Genomic DNA, 15,000 nt, shown 5'->3' with positions numbered 1-15,000 from the left:
AGACAGACAGGACTATGATACAAAACATGGTGGAGAGAAAACAGACAGGACTATGATACAACACATGGTGGAGAGAAGACAGACAGGACTATGATACAACAACACATGGTGGAGAGAAGACAGACAGGACTATGATACAACAACACATGGTGGAGAGAAGACAGACAGGACTATGATACAACACATGGTGGACAGAAGACAGACAGGACTGTGATACAACAACACATGGTGGAGAGAAGACAGACAGGACTATGATACAACACATGGTGGACAGAAGACAGACAGGACTATGATACAACACATGGTGGAGAGAAGACATAGACAGGACTATGATACAACACATGGTGGAGAGAAGACAGACAGGACTATGATACAACACATGGTGGAGAGAAGACAGACAGGACTATGATACAACAACACATGGTGGACAGAAGACAGACAGGACTATGATACAACACATGGTGGAGAGAAGACATAGACAGGACTATGATACAACACATGGTGGAGAGAAGACATAGACAGGACTATGATACAACACATGGTGGAGAGAAGACAGACAGGACTGTGATACAACACATGGTGGAGAGAAGACAGACAGGACTATGATACAACACATGGTGGAGAGAAGACAGACAGGACTATGATACAACACATGGTGGAGAGAAGACATAGACAGGACTATGATACAACACATGGTGGAGAGAAGACATAGACAGGACTATGATACAACACATGGTGGAGAGAAGACATAGACAGGACTATGATACAACACATGGTGGAGAGAAGACATAGACAGGACTATGATACAACACATGGTGGAGAGAAGACATAGACAGGACTATGATACAACACATGGTGGAGAGAAGACATAGACAGGACTATGATACAACACATGGTGGAGAGAAGACATAGACAGGACTATGATACAACACATGGTGGAGAGAAGACATAGACAGGACTATGATACAACACATGGTGGAGAGAAGACAGACAGGACTATGATACAACAACACATGGTGGAGAGAAGACATAGACAGGACTATGATACAACACATGGTGGAGAGAAGACAGACAGGACTATGATACAACACATGGTGGAGAGAAGACAGACAGGACTATGATACAACACATGGTGGAGAGAAGACATAGACAGGACTATGATACAACACATGGTGGAGAGAAGATAGACAGGACTTTGATACAACAACACATGGTGGAGAGAAGACATAGACAGGACTATGATACAACAACACATGGTGGAGAGAAGACAGACAGGACTATGATACAACACATGGTGGAGAGAAGACAGACAGGACTATGATACAACAACACATGGTGGAGAGAAGACATAGACAGGACTATGATACAACACATGGTGGAGAGAAGACATAGACAGGACTATGATACAACACATGGTGGAGAGAAGACAGACAGGACTATGATACAACACATGGTGGAGAGAAGACAGACAGGACTATGATACAACACATGGTGGAGAGAAGACAGACAGGACTATGATACAACAACACATGGTGGAGAGAAGACATAGACAGGACTATGATACAACACATGGTGGAGAGAAGACAGACAGGACTATGATACAACAACACATGGTGGAGAGAAGACATAGACAGGACTATGATACAACACATGGTGGAGAGAAGACATAGACAGGACTATGATACAACACATGGTGGAGAGAAGACAGACAGGACTATGATACAACAACACATGGTGGAGAGAAGACAGACAGGACTATGATACAACACATGGTGGAGAGAAGACATAGACAGGACTATGATACAACACATGGTGGAGAGAAGACAGACAGGACTATGATACAACACATGGTGGAGAGAAGACATAGACAGGACTATGATACAACAACACATGGTGGAGAGAAGACAGAAAGGACTATGATACAACACATGGTGGAGAGAAGACATAGACAGGACTATGATACAACACATGGCGGACAGAAGACATAGACAGGACTATGATACAACACATGGTGGAGAGAAGACAGACAGGACTATGATACAACAACACATGGTGGAGAGAAGACATAGACAGGACTATGATACAACACATGGTGGAGAGAAGACAGACAGGACTATGATACAACACATGGTGGAGAGAAGACAGACAGGACTATGATACAACACATGGTGGAGAGAAGACAGACAGGACTATGATACAACACATGGTGGAGAGAAGACAGACAGGACTATGATACAACACATGGTGGAGAGAAGACAGACAGGACTATGATACAACACATGGTGGAGAGAAGACAGACAGGACTATGATACAACACATGGTGGAGAGAAGACAGACAGGACTATGATACAACAACACATGGTGGAGAGAAGACAGACAGGACTATGATACAACACATGGTGGAGAGAAGACAGACAGGACTATGATACAACAACACATGGTGGAGAGAAGACAGACAGGACTATGATACAACAACACATGGTGGAGAGAAGACATAGACAGGACTATGATACAACACATGGTGGAGAGAAGACATAGACAGGACTATGATACAACACATGGTGGAGAGAAGACATAGACAGGACTATGATACAACACATGGTGGAGAGAAGACATAGACAGGACTATGATACAACACATGGTGGAGAGAAGACATAGACAGGACTATGATACAACACATGGTGGAGAGAAGACAGACAGGACTATGATACAACAACACATGGTGGAGAGAAGACATAGACAGGACTATGATACAACACATGGTGGAGAGAAGACAGACAGGACTATGATACAACACATGGTGGAGAGAAGACAGACAGGACTATGATACAACACATGGTGGAGAGAAGACATAGACAGGACTATGATACAACACATGGTGGAGAGAAGATAGACAGGACTTTGATACAACAACACATGGTGGAGAGAAGACATAGACAGGACTATGATACAACAACACATGGTGGAGAGAAGACAGACAGGACTATGATACAACACATGGTGGAGAGAAGACAGACAGGACTATGATACAACAACACATGGTGGAGAGAAGACATAGACAGGACTATGATACAACACATGGTGGAGAGAAGACATAGACAGGACTATGATACAACACATGGTGGAGAGAAGACAGACAGGACTATGATACAACACATGGTGGAGAGAAGACAGACAGGACTATGATACAACAACACATGGTGGAGAGAAGACATAGACAGGACTATGATACAACACATGGTGGAGAGAAGACAGACAGGACTATGATACAACAACACATGGTGGAGAGAAGACATAGACAGGACTATGATACAACACATGGTGGAGAGAAGACATAGACAGGACTATGATACAACACATGGTGGAGAGAAGACAGACAGGACTATGATACAACAACACATGGTGGAGAGAAGACAGACAGGACTATGATACAACACATGGTGGAGAGAAGACATAGACAGGACTATGATACAACACATGGTGGAGAGAAGACAGACAGGACTATGATACAACACATGGTGGAGAGAAGACATAGACAGGACTATGATACAACAACACATGGTGGAGAGAAGACAGAAAGGACTATGATACAACACATGGTGGAGAGAAGACATAGACAGGACTATGATACAACACATGGCGGACAGAAGACATAGACAGGACTATGATACAACACATGGTGGAGAGAAGACAGACAGGACTATGATACAACAACACATGGTGGAGAGAAGACATAGACAGGACTATGATACAACACATGGTGGAGAGAAGACAGACAGGACTATGATACAACACATGGTGGAGAGAAGACAGACAGGACTATGATACAACACATGGTGGAGAGAAGACAGACAGGACTATGATACAACACATGGTGGAGAGAAGACAGACAGGACTATGATACAACACATGGTGGAGAGAAGACAGACAGGACTATGATACAACACATGGTGGAGAGAAGACAGACAGGACTATGATACAACACATGGTGGAGAGAAGACAGACAGGACTATGATACAACAACACATGGTGGAGAGAAGACAGACAGGACTATGATACAACACATGGTGGAGAGAAGACAGACAGGACTATGATACAACAACACATGGTGGAGAGAAGACAGACAGGACTATGATACAACAACACATGGTGGAGAGAAGACAGACAGGACTATGATACAACAACACATGGTGGAGAGAAGACAGACAGGACTATGATACAACAACACATGGTGGAGAGAAGACAGACAGGACTATGATACAACAACACATGGTGGAGAGAAGACAGACAGGACTATGATACAACAACACATGGTGGAGAGAAGACAGACAGGACTATGATACAACACATGGTGGAGAGAAGACAGACAGGACTATGATACAACACATGGTGGAGAGAAGACAGACAGGACTATGATACAACACATGGTGGAGAGAAGACAGACAGGACTATGATACAACAACACATGGTGGAGAGAAGACAGACAGGACTATGATACAACACATGGTGGAGAGAAGACAGACAGGACTATGATACAACAACACATGGTGGAGAGAAGACATAGACAGGACTATGATACAACAACACATGGTGGAGAGAAGACATAGACAGGACTATGATACAACACATGGTGGAGAGAAGACAGACAGGACTATGATACAACACATGGTGGAGAGAAGACAGACAGGACTATGATACAACAACACATGGTGGAGAGAAGACATAGACAGGACTATGATACAACACATGGTGGAGAGAAGACAGACAGGACTATGATACAACAACACATGGTGGAGAGAAGACATAGACAGGACTATGATACAACAACACATGGTGGAGAGAAGACGTAGACAGGACTATGATACAACAACACATGGTGGAGAGAAGACAGACAGGACTATGATACAACAACACATGGTGGAGAGAAGACATAGACAGGACTATGATACAACACATGGTGGAGAGAAGACATAGACAGGACTATGATAAAACAACACATGGTGGAGAGAAGACATAGACAGGACTATGATACAACAACACATGGTGGAGAGAAGACAGACAGGACTATGATACAACACATGGTGGAGAGAAGACAGACAGGACTATGATACAACAACACATGGTGGAGAGAAGACAGACAGGACTATGATACAACAACACATGGTGGAGAGAAGACAGACAGGACTATGATACAACAACACATGGTGGAGAGAAGACAGACAGGACTATGATACAACAACACATGGTGGAGAGAAGACAGACAGGACTGTGATACAACAACACATGGTGGAGAGAAGACAGACAGGACTATGATACAACACATGGTGGAGAGAAGACATAGACAGGACTATGATACAACAACACATGGTGGAGAGAAGACATAGACAGGACTATGATACAACAACACATGGTGGAGAGAAGACAGACAGTACTATGATACAACACATGGTGGAGAGAAGACATAGACAGGACTATGATACAACAACACATGGTGGAGAGAAGACAGACAGGACTATGATACAACACATGGTGGAGAGAAGACAGACAGGACTATGATACAACAACACATGGTGGAGAGAAGACATAGACAGGACTATGATACAACACATGGTGGAGAGAAGACAGACAGGACTATGATACAACACATGGTGGAGAGAAGACAGACAGGACTATGATACAACACATGGTGGAGAGAAGACAGACAGGACTATGATACAACACATGGTGGAGAGAAGACAGACAGGACTATGATACAGCAACACATGGTGGAGAGAAGACATAGACAGGAGTATGATACAACAACACATGGTGGAGAGAAGACAGACAGGACTATGATACAACACATGGTGGAGAGAAGACAGACAGGACTATGATACAACACATGATGGAGAGAAGACAGACAGGACTATGATACAACACATGGTGGAGAGAAGACAGACAGGACTATGATACAACAACACATGGTGGAGAGAAGACAGACAGGACTATGATACAACAACACATGGTGGAGAGAAGACAGACAGGACTATGATACAACAACACATGGTGGAGAGAAGACAGACAGGACTATGATACAACAACACATGGTGGAGAGAAGACAGACAGGACTATGATACAACACATGGTGGAGAGAAGACAGACAGGACTATGATACAACAACACATGGTGGAGAGAAGACGTAAGATAACTAGAATAGACGGATACAGAAAGTGTAGGTGTGTGGGATACTAACCAGTCCAGCAGCCCTGGCCTCACACTGGCCACACACCTTCCCCCTCAGCCTGGTCTTACTGCTGGACACCTGACCACCTGAGAGAACAGCTGTAGCCTTCTCCTTCTCTCCCACCCTGCAGACTTCTGGACAGACAACACACACACAAAAACACACACACACACACACACACAATGTGTTGTAGAACTAACCATACCAACACACATAGAGTACAACCACATATCACATGCACACACACACACTTATGAAATGTCACCTGGCTGAGGTTGATCTTTGAGGAGCCGTATCTTCACCTTGCCTGCTGACAGCTGTTTGTGGTAACATAACACATAGGACCAAAACAGTCAACAAGAGAGGAATGATTTCACTATAGACATCCAGACCATCATGGGGCTTGCCTTTTGGAGTCCACTCTCCTTGTTCCTCTTTGCACTGTGGTTATTCACAGCTCCAGCCTGCCCTGACTTCCAACGGAAACCACCTAACCTCCTGAGAGAGAGAGAGAGAGAGAGAGAGAGAGAGAGAGAGAGAGAGAGAGAGAGAGAGAGAGACAGAGAGAGAGACAGAGAGAGAGACAGAGAGAGAGACAGAGAGAGAGAGAGAGAGAGAGACAGAGAAAGAGTGAGGGAGGGAGAGAGAGAGAGACAGAGAGAGAGAGAGAGACAGTGAGGGAGAGAGACAGAGAGAGAGAGAGAGAGAGAGAGAGAGATACAGAGAGAGAGAGACAGAGAGACAGAGAGAGAGAGACAGAGTATGTGTATGTGGTCACTGCCTGACAGGGGATGTAGAAACAGAGATGCACGTTCTCCTTTACTTTGATAAATATTCCTCACCAAGAGATTCATTATTCACAGAAATGTCTACATTTATTCCAAATTGTAACTTATTAAACTCAGAGGAAAAACTAAAAATACTCATGGGCGAAGGAGCAATGGCTCCTCTTGCAGCCAAATATGTATTTGCCTGCCATAGCCTGAGAGACACTGAATAATAACATCAGCATAGTAAGCAGTAACTTACTTATTATTACTATTATTGTTATTACTGTTATTGTTATTACTATTATTATTGTTGTTTATCATTCCAAATAGTAGTGGTATGGGTTGTAATGGTAATGATAGCAGTTTAATGATGGTGGTGGTGGTAGTAGTGGTAATGATGATAGTAGTTGTAGTACCGATGTAATGGTGAAGATAACCGTTATTTAGTTATAAGTTAGTTATAGTTTCATTTTTTTATTACATTACATTCGATTATTGACTGTTACCATTTTATTGTTACTATTTTTATATTTAATTTTGTATTATTATTTACTGCCATTCTATATTATTATTTGTCATTGTTTATACTTTTATTTCAATGTATATTGTATACATTGTTGTTTTGGCAATATTGACACAATGTTTTTCATGCCAAAAAAGCAGCTTGAATTTGAATTTGAGAGACAGAGAGACAGAGGGACAGAGAGAGAGAGAGAGAGAGACAGTGAGGGAGGGAGAGAGAGAGAGAGAGAAAGAGAGAGAGAGACAGTGAGGGAGAGAGAGAGAGAGAGAGACAGAGATAGAGAGAGGGAGAGACAGAGAGAGAGAGACAGAGAGAGAGAGACAGAGAGAGAGAGAGAGAGAGAGAGAGAGAGACAGTGAGGGAGAGCGAGAGAGAAAGAGAGAGAGAGAAAGAGAGAGAAAGAGAGGAAGAGAGAGAGAGAGAGACAGAGAGAGAGAGACAGAGAGGGAAGGAGAGAGAGAGAGAGAGTGTGAGAGAGAGAGTGTGAGGGAGAGAGACAGACAGTGAGGGAGAGAGAGAGACAGTGAGGGAGAGAGAGATAGAGAGAGAGAGAGACAGAGAGAGAGAGAGACAGACAGACAGAGAGAGAGAGACAGAGAGGGAAGGAGAGAGAGAGAGAGAGTGTGAGAGAGAGAGAGAGTGTGAGGGAGAGAGACAGTGAGAGAGAGAGAGAGAGAGAGAGAGACAGTGAGGGAGAGAGAGAGATAGAGAGAGACAGTGAGGGAGAGAGAGAGAGAGAGGGAGACAGAGAGTGAGAGGGAGACAGAGAGTGAGAGGGAGACAGAGAGTGAGAGTGAGAGGGTGAATTAAATCAGAGCTTATAATAGATATGATCATGAACATTTACAGTGGTGTAATAATCAATAGAGATCAAACCAGATCATACCGTGGGTGTAATAATCAATAGAGATCAAACCAGACATTACCGTGGGTTGTAATAATCAATACAGATCAAACCAGATCATACCGTGGGTTGTAATAATCAATAGAGATCAAACCAGATCATACCGTGGGTGTAATAATCAATAGAGATCAAACCAGATCATACCGTGGGTTGTAATAATCAATAGAGATCAAACCAGATCATACCGTGGGTGTAATAATCAATAGAGATCAAACTAGATCATACCGTGGGTGTAATAATCAATAGAGATCAAACCAGACATTACCGTGGGTTGTAATAATCAATAGAGATCAAACCAGATCATACCGTGGGTTGTAATAATCAATAGAGATCAAACCAGATCATACCGTGGGTGTAATAATCAATAGAGATCAAACCAGATCATACCGTGGGTGTAATAATCAATAGAGATCAAACCAGATCATACCGTGGGTGTAATAATCAATAGAGATCAAACTAGATCATACCGTGGGTGTAATAATCAATAGAGATCAAACCAGATCATACCGTGGGTTGTAATAATCAATAGAGATCAAACCAGATCATACCGTGGGTGTAATAATCAATAGAGATCAAACCAGATCATACCGTGGGTGTAATAATCAATAGAGATCAAACCAGATCATACTGTGGGTTTAGTAATGACACAGTGATAGTGACACAGACATTTGCTCTAACTCAATTAGACTCGTTGAAATAATGGCAACAGACACATGGTTTGACACTGAATGTAAATGTAAATGTAAAACGGGCAATAAAGTTGTGATGTATTGTATTACTTTCTCTACATTAGAAAGAACTACTGGCCTAATTTCAGGGCGACGTAGGTTCTTTGTGAGAACTGTTTAACTGACACTGTCTAGCTACTTTCAATGAACTCCAACATTAAAAAGGCATTTGCAATTCAACCACTTTGGAAGTGTTAGGCCTACATCAAATATTCACACACGTAAAGTGATACTGTTGTTTGGTCTACTTGTGAGGTCACGATAAAGGCCATGTTCCATCTACTATGGACAATAAAGTTATGTTAAACAATACAGTTTAAGGCTATATTCTACACACACACACACACACACACTCTCTCTCTCTCTCTCTGAATGGTGCCTAGTCACAGTCACACTCCAGTGAGTGTTGTCTCTGCCACATCAGTGAAAGTGGAAGAGACAACCGAGAGACAGGTCTCCTCATTAAGACATGTGAGTTATTCATGCCTTCCTCCTCTCAGACTGAATCGAGTATATTAGTGTGTTTAATATTATTCTTATTATTGTTTCTGGTGTGAAGTATGTTTGTTTTTTATCCAGCTGTCAGCCTGTCGCCCTACGAGATGTCTAGACCTGTTGTAAGTGGCAAGGTGTGTGTGTGTGTGTGTGTGTGTGTGTGTGTGTGTGTGTGTGTGTGTGTGTGTGTGTGTGTGTGTGGGGGGGGGGGGGGGATTGTTTTAGAGGGGAGGAACAGACCTCATTATGAACTCACACATCAACTGGAGAGGACAGGCACTATCCCTGTCCAAGCACACTATCCCTGTCCAAGCACACTATCCCTGTCCAAGCACACTATCCCTGTCCAAGCACACTATCCCTGTCCAAGCACACTATCCCTGTCCAAGCACACTATCCCTGTCCAAGCACACTATCCCTGTCCAAGCACACTATCCCTGTCCAAGCACACTATCCCTGTCCAAGCACACTATCCCTGTCCAAGCACACTATCCCTGTCCAAGCACACTATCCCTGTCCAAGCACACTATCCCTGTCCAAGCACACTATCCCTGTCCAAGCACACTATCCCTGTCCAAGCACACTATCCCTGTCCAAGCACACTATCCCTGTCCAAGCACACTATCCCTGTCCATGCACACTATCCCTGTCCATGCACACTATCCCTGTCCAAGAACACTATTCCTGTCCATGCACACTATCCCTGTCCATGCACACTATCCCTGTCCATACACACTACCCCTGTCCAAGCACACTATCCCTGTCCAAGCACACTATCCCTGTCCAAGCACACTATCCCTGTCCAAGAACACTATCCCTGTCCATGCACACTATCCCTGTCCAAGCACACTATCCCTGTCCAAGCACACTATCCCTGTCCAAGCACACTATCCCTGTCCAAGCACACTATCCAAGCACACTATCCCTGTCCAAGCACACTATCCCTGTCCATGCACACTATCCCTGTCCAAGCACACTATCCCTGTCCAAGAACACTATCCCTGTCCAAGCACACTATCCCTGTCCATGCACACTATCCAAGCACACTATCCCTGTCCAAGCACACTATCCCTGTCCATGCACACTATCCCTGTCCAAGCACACTATCCCTGTCCATGCACACTATCCCTGTCCATGCACACTATCCAAGCACACTATCCCTGTCCAAGCACACTATCCCTGTCCAAGCACACTATCCCTGTCCAAGCACACTATCCCTGTCCAAGAACACTATCCCTGTCCATGCACACTATCCAAGCACACTATCCCTGTCCAAGCACACTATCCAAGCACACTATCCCTGTCCAAGCACACTATCCCTGTCCAAGCACACTATCCCTGTCCAAGCACACCATCCCTGTCCAAGCACACCATCCCTGTCCAAGAACACTATCCCTGTCCATGCACACTATCCCTGTCCAAGCACACTATTCCTGTCCATGAACACTATCCCTGTCCATGCACACTATCCCTGTCCATGCACACTATCCCTGTCCATGCACACTATCCCTGTCCATGCACACTATCCCTGTCCATGCACACTATCCCTGTCCATGCACACTATCCCTGTCCAAGCACACTATCCCTGTCCAAGCACACTATCCCTGTCCATGCACACTATCCAAGCACACTATCCCTGTCCAAGCACACTATCCCTGTCCATGCACACTATCCCTGTCCATGCACACTATCCCTGTCCAAGCACACTATCCCTGTCCATGCACACTATCCCTGTCCATGCACACTATCCAAGCACACTATCCCTGTCCAAGCACACTATCCCTGTCCAAGAACACTATCCCTGTCCAAGCACACTATCCCTGTCCAAGCACACTATACTGTCCATGCACACTATCCAAGCACACTATCCCTGTCCAAGCACACTATCCCTGTCCAAGAACACTATCCCTGTCCAAGCACACTATCCCTGTCCAAGCACACTATCCCTGTCCATGCACACTATCCCTGTCCAAGCACACTATCCCTGTCCAAGCACACTATCCCTGTCCAAGAACACTATCCCTGTCCAAGCACACTATCCCTGTCCAAGCACACTATCCCTGTCCAAGCACACTATCCCTGTCCAAGCACACTATCGCTGTCCAAGCACACTATCCCTGTCCATGCACACTATCCCTGTCCATGCACACTATCCCTGTCCAAGCACACTATCCCTGTCCATGCACACTATCCCTGTCCATGCACACTATCCCTGTCCATGCACACTATCCCTGTCCATGCACACTATCCCTGTCCAAGCACACTATCCCTGTCCAAGCACACTATCCCTGTCCAAGCACACTATCCAAGCACACTATTCCTGTCCAAGAACACTATCGCTGTCCAAGCACACTATCCAAGCACACTATCCCTGTCCATGCACACTATCCCTGTCCAAGCACACTATCCCTGTCCAAGCACACTATCCCTGTCCATGCACACTATCCAAGCACACTATCCCTGTCCATGCACACTATCCCTGTCCAAGCACACTATCCCTGTCCAAGCACACTATCCCTGTCCAAGCACACTATCCCTGTCCATGCACACTATCCCTGTCCAAGCACACTATCCCTGTCCATGCACACTATCCCTGTCCATGCACACTATCCCTGTCCAAGCACACTATCCCTGTCCATGCACACTATCCCTGTACATGCACACTATCCCTGTCCAAGCACACTATCCCTGTCCAAGAACACTATCCCTGTCCAAGCACACTATCCCTGTCCAAGAACACTATCCCTGTCCATGCACACTATCCCTGTCCATGCACACTATCCCTGTCCAAGCACACTATCCCTGTCCAAGCACACTATCCCTGTCCATGCACACTATCCAAGCACACTATCCCTGTCCAAGCACACTATCCCTGTCCAAGAACACTATCCCTGTCCAAGAACACTATCCCTGTCCTAGGAAACTATCCCTGTCCAAGCACACTATCCCTGTCCATGCACACTATCCCTGTCCATGCACACTATCCCTGTCCATGCACACTATCCCTGTCCAAGCACACTATCCCTGTCCAAGCACACTATCCCTGTCCAAGCACACTATCCCTGTCCAAGCACACTATCCCTGTCCAAGCACACTATCCCTGTCCATGCACACTATCCAAGCACACTATCCCTGTCCAAGCACACTATCCCTGTCCAAGCACACTATCCCTGTCCATGCACACTATCCCTGTCCAAGCACACTATCCCTGTCCAAGCACACTATCCCTGTCCAAGCACACTATCCCTGTCCAAGCACACTATCCCTGTCCAAGCACACTATCCCTGTCCAAGCACACTATCGCTGTCCAAGCACACTATCGCTGTCCAAGCACACTATCCCTGTCCATGCACACTATCCCTGTCCAAGCACACTATCCCTGTCCATGCACACTATCCCTGTCCATGCACACTATCCCTGTCCAAGCACACTATCCCTGTCCAAGCACACTATCCAAGCACACTATCCCTGTCCAAGAACACTATCGCTGTCCAAGCACACTATCCAAGCACACTATCCCTGTCCATGCACACTATCCCTGTCCAAGCACACTATCCCTGTCCAAGCACACTATCCCTGTCCATGCACACTATCCAAGCACACTATCCCTGTCCATGCACACTATCCCTGTCCAAGCACACTATCCCTGTCCAAGCACACTATCCCTGTCCAAGCACACTATCCCTGTCCAAGCACACTATCCCTGTCCATGCACACTATCCCTGTCCAAGCACACTATCCCTGTCCATGCACACTATCCCTATCCAAGCACACTATCCCTGTCCATGCACACTATCCCTGTCCATGCACACTATCCCTGTCCAAGCACACTATCCCTGTCCAAGCACACTATCCCTGTCCAAGCACACTATCCCTGTCCAAGCACACTATCGCTGTCCAAGCACACTATCGCTGTCCAAGCACACTATCCCTGTCCAAGAACACTATCCCTGTCCATGCACACTATCCCTGTCCATGCACACTATCCCTGTCCATGCACACTATCCCTGTCCAAGCACACTATCCCTGTCCAAGCACACTATCCCTGTCCATGCACACTATCCCTGTCCATGCACACTATCCCTGTCCAAGCACACTATCCCTGTCCAAGCACACTATCCAAGCACACTATCCCTGTCCAAGAACACTATCGCTGTCCAAGCACACTATCCAAGCACACTATCCCTGTCCATGCACACTATCCCTGTCCAAGCACACTATCCCTGTCCAAGCACACTATCCCTGTCCATGCACACTATCCAAGCACACTATCCCTGTCCATGCACACTATCCCTGTCCAAGCACACTATCCCTGTCCAAGCACACTATCCCTGTCCAAGCACACTATCCCTGTCCAAGCACACTATCCCTGTCCATGCACACTATCCCTGTCCATGCACACTATCCCTGTCCAAGCACACTATCCCTGTCCATGCACACTATCCCTATTCAAGCACACTATCCCTGTCCATGCACACTATCCCTGTCCATGCACACTATCCCTGTCCAAGCACACTATCCCTGTCCATGCACACTATCCCTGTCCAAGCACACTATCCCTGTCCATGCACACTATCCCTGTCCATGCACACTATCCCTGTCCAAGCACACTATCCCTGTCCATGCACACTATCCCTGTCCAAGCACACTATCCCTGTCCAAGAACACTATCCCTGTCCAAGAACACTATCCCTGTCAAAGCACACTATCCCTGTCCAAGCACACTATCCCTGTCCAAGCACACTATCCCTGTCCATGCACACTATCCCTGTCCAAGAACACTATCCCTGTCCAAGAACACTATCCCTGTCCAAGCACACTATCCCTGTCCATGCACACTATCCCTGTCCATGCACACTATCCCTGTCCAAGCACACTATCCCTGTCCAAGCACACTATCCCTGTCCAAGCACACTATCCCTGTCCAAGCACACTATCCCTGTCCATGCACACTATCCCTGTCCATGCACACTATCCCTGTCCATGCACACTATCTCTGTCCAAGCACACTATCCCTGTCCATGCACACTATCCCTGTCCAAGCACACTATCCCTGTCCATGCACACTATCCCTGTCCATGCACACTATCCAAGCACACTATCCCTGTCCATGCACACTATCCCTGTCCAAGCACACTATCCCTGTCCAAGCACACTATCCCTGTCCATGCACACTATCCCTGTCCAAGCACACTATCCCTGTCCATGCACACTATCCAAGCACACTATCCCTGTCCAAGCACACTATCCCTGTCCAAGAACACTATCCCTGTCCAAGCACACTATCCCTGTCCATGCACACTATCCCTGTCCAAGCACACTATCCCTGTCCAAGCACACTATCCCTGTCCATGCAC

The 15,000-nt window shown here is 45.9% G+C and overlaps 1 protein-coding gene across 3 annotated transcripts in view; it reads right to left on the bottom strand.

The window, feature by feature from the left end:
- LOC129843400 (serine/arginine repetitive matrix protein 2-like) overlaps window positions 1-15,000 on the bottom strand; it is a 109,485-nt gene that overhangs the window by 84,640 nt on the left and 9,845 nt on the right. For 2 of the 3 annotated variants that reach the window (XM_055912104.1, XM_055912106.1), the window contains 3 exons: window positions 6,631-6,721; window positions 6,489-6,540; window positions 6,233-6,357 (listed from right to left, as the gene is read on the bottom strand). In XM_055912104.1, coding sequence (XP_055768079.1) covers window positions 6,233-6,357; window positions 6,489-6,540; window positions 6,631-6,721 — 268 coding nt within the window. The remainder of the gene's footprint in view (window positions 1-6,232; window positions 6,358-6,488; window positions 6,541-6,630; window positions 6,722-15,000) is intronic. The other variant, XM_055912105.1, reaches the window with a different exon arrangement.

This window comes from Salvelinus fontinalis, unplaced genomic scaffold (assembly GCF_029448725.1).
Source record: "Salvelinus fontinalis isolate EN_2023a unplaced genomic scaffold, ASM2944872v1 scaffold_0129, whole genome shotgun sequence".
NCBI lineage: Eukaryota > Metazoa > Chordata > Actinopteri > Salmoniformes > Salmonidae > Salvelinus > Salvelinus fontinalis.
The sequence above is the reverse complement of the archived record's forward strand: the minus strand, read 5'-3'. Positions and strand labels throughout refer to the sequence as shown.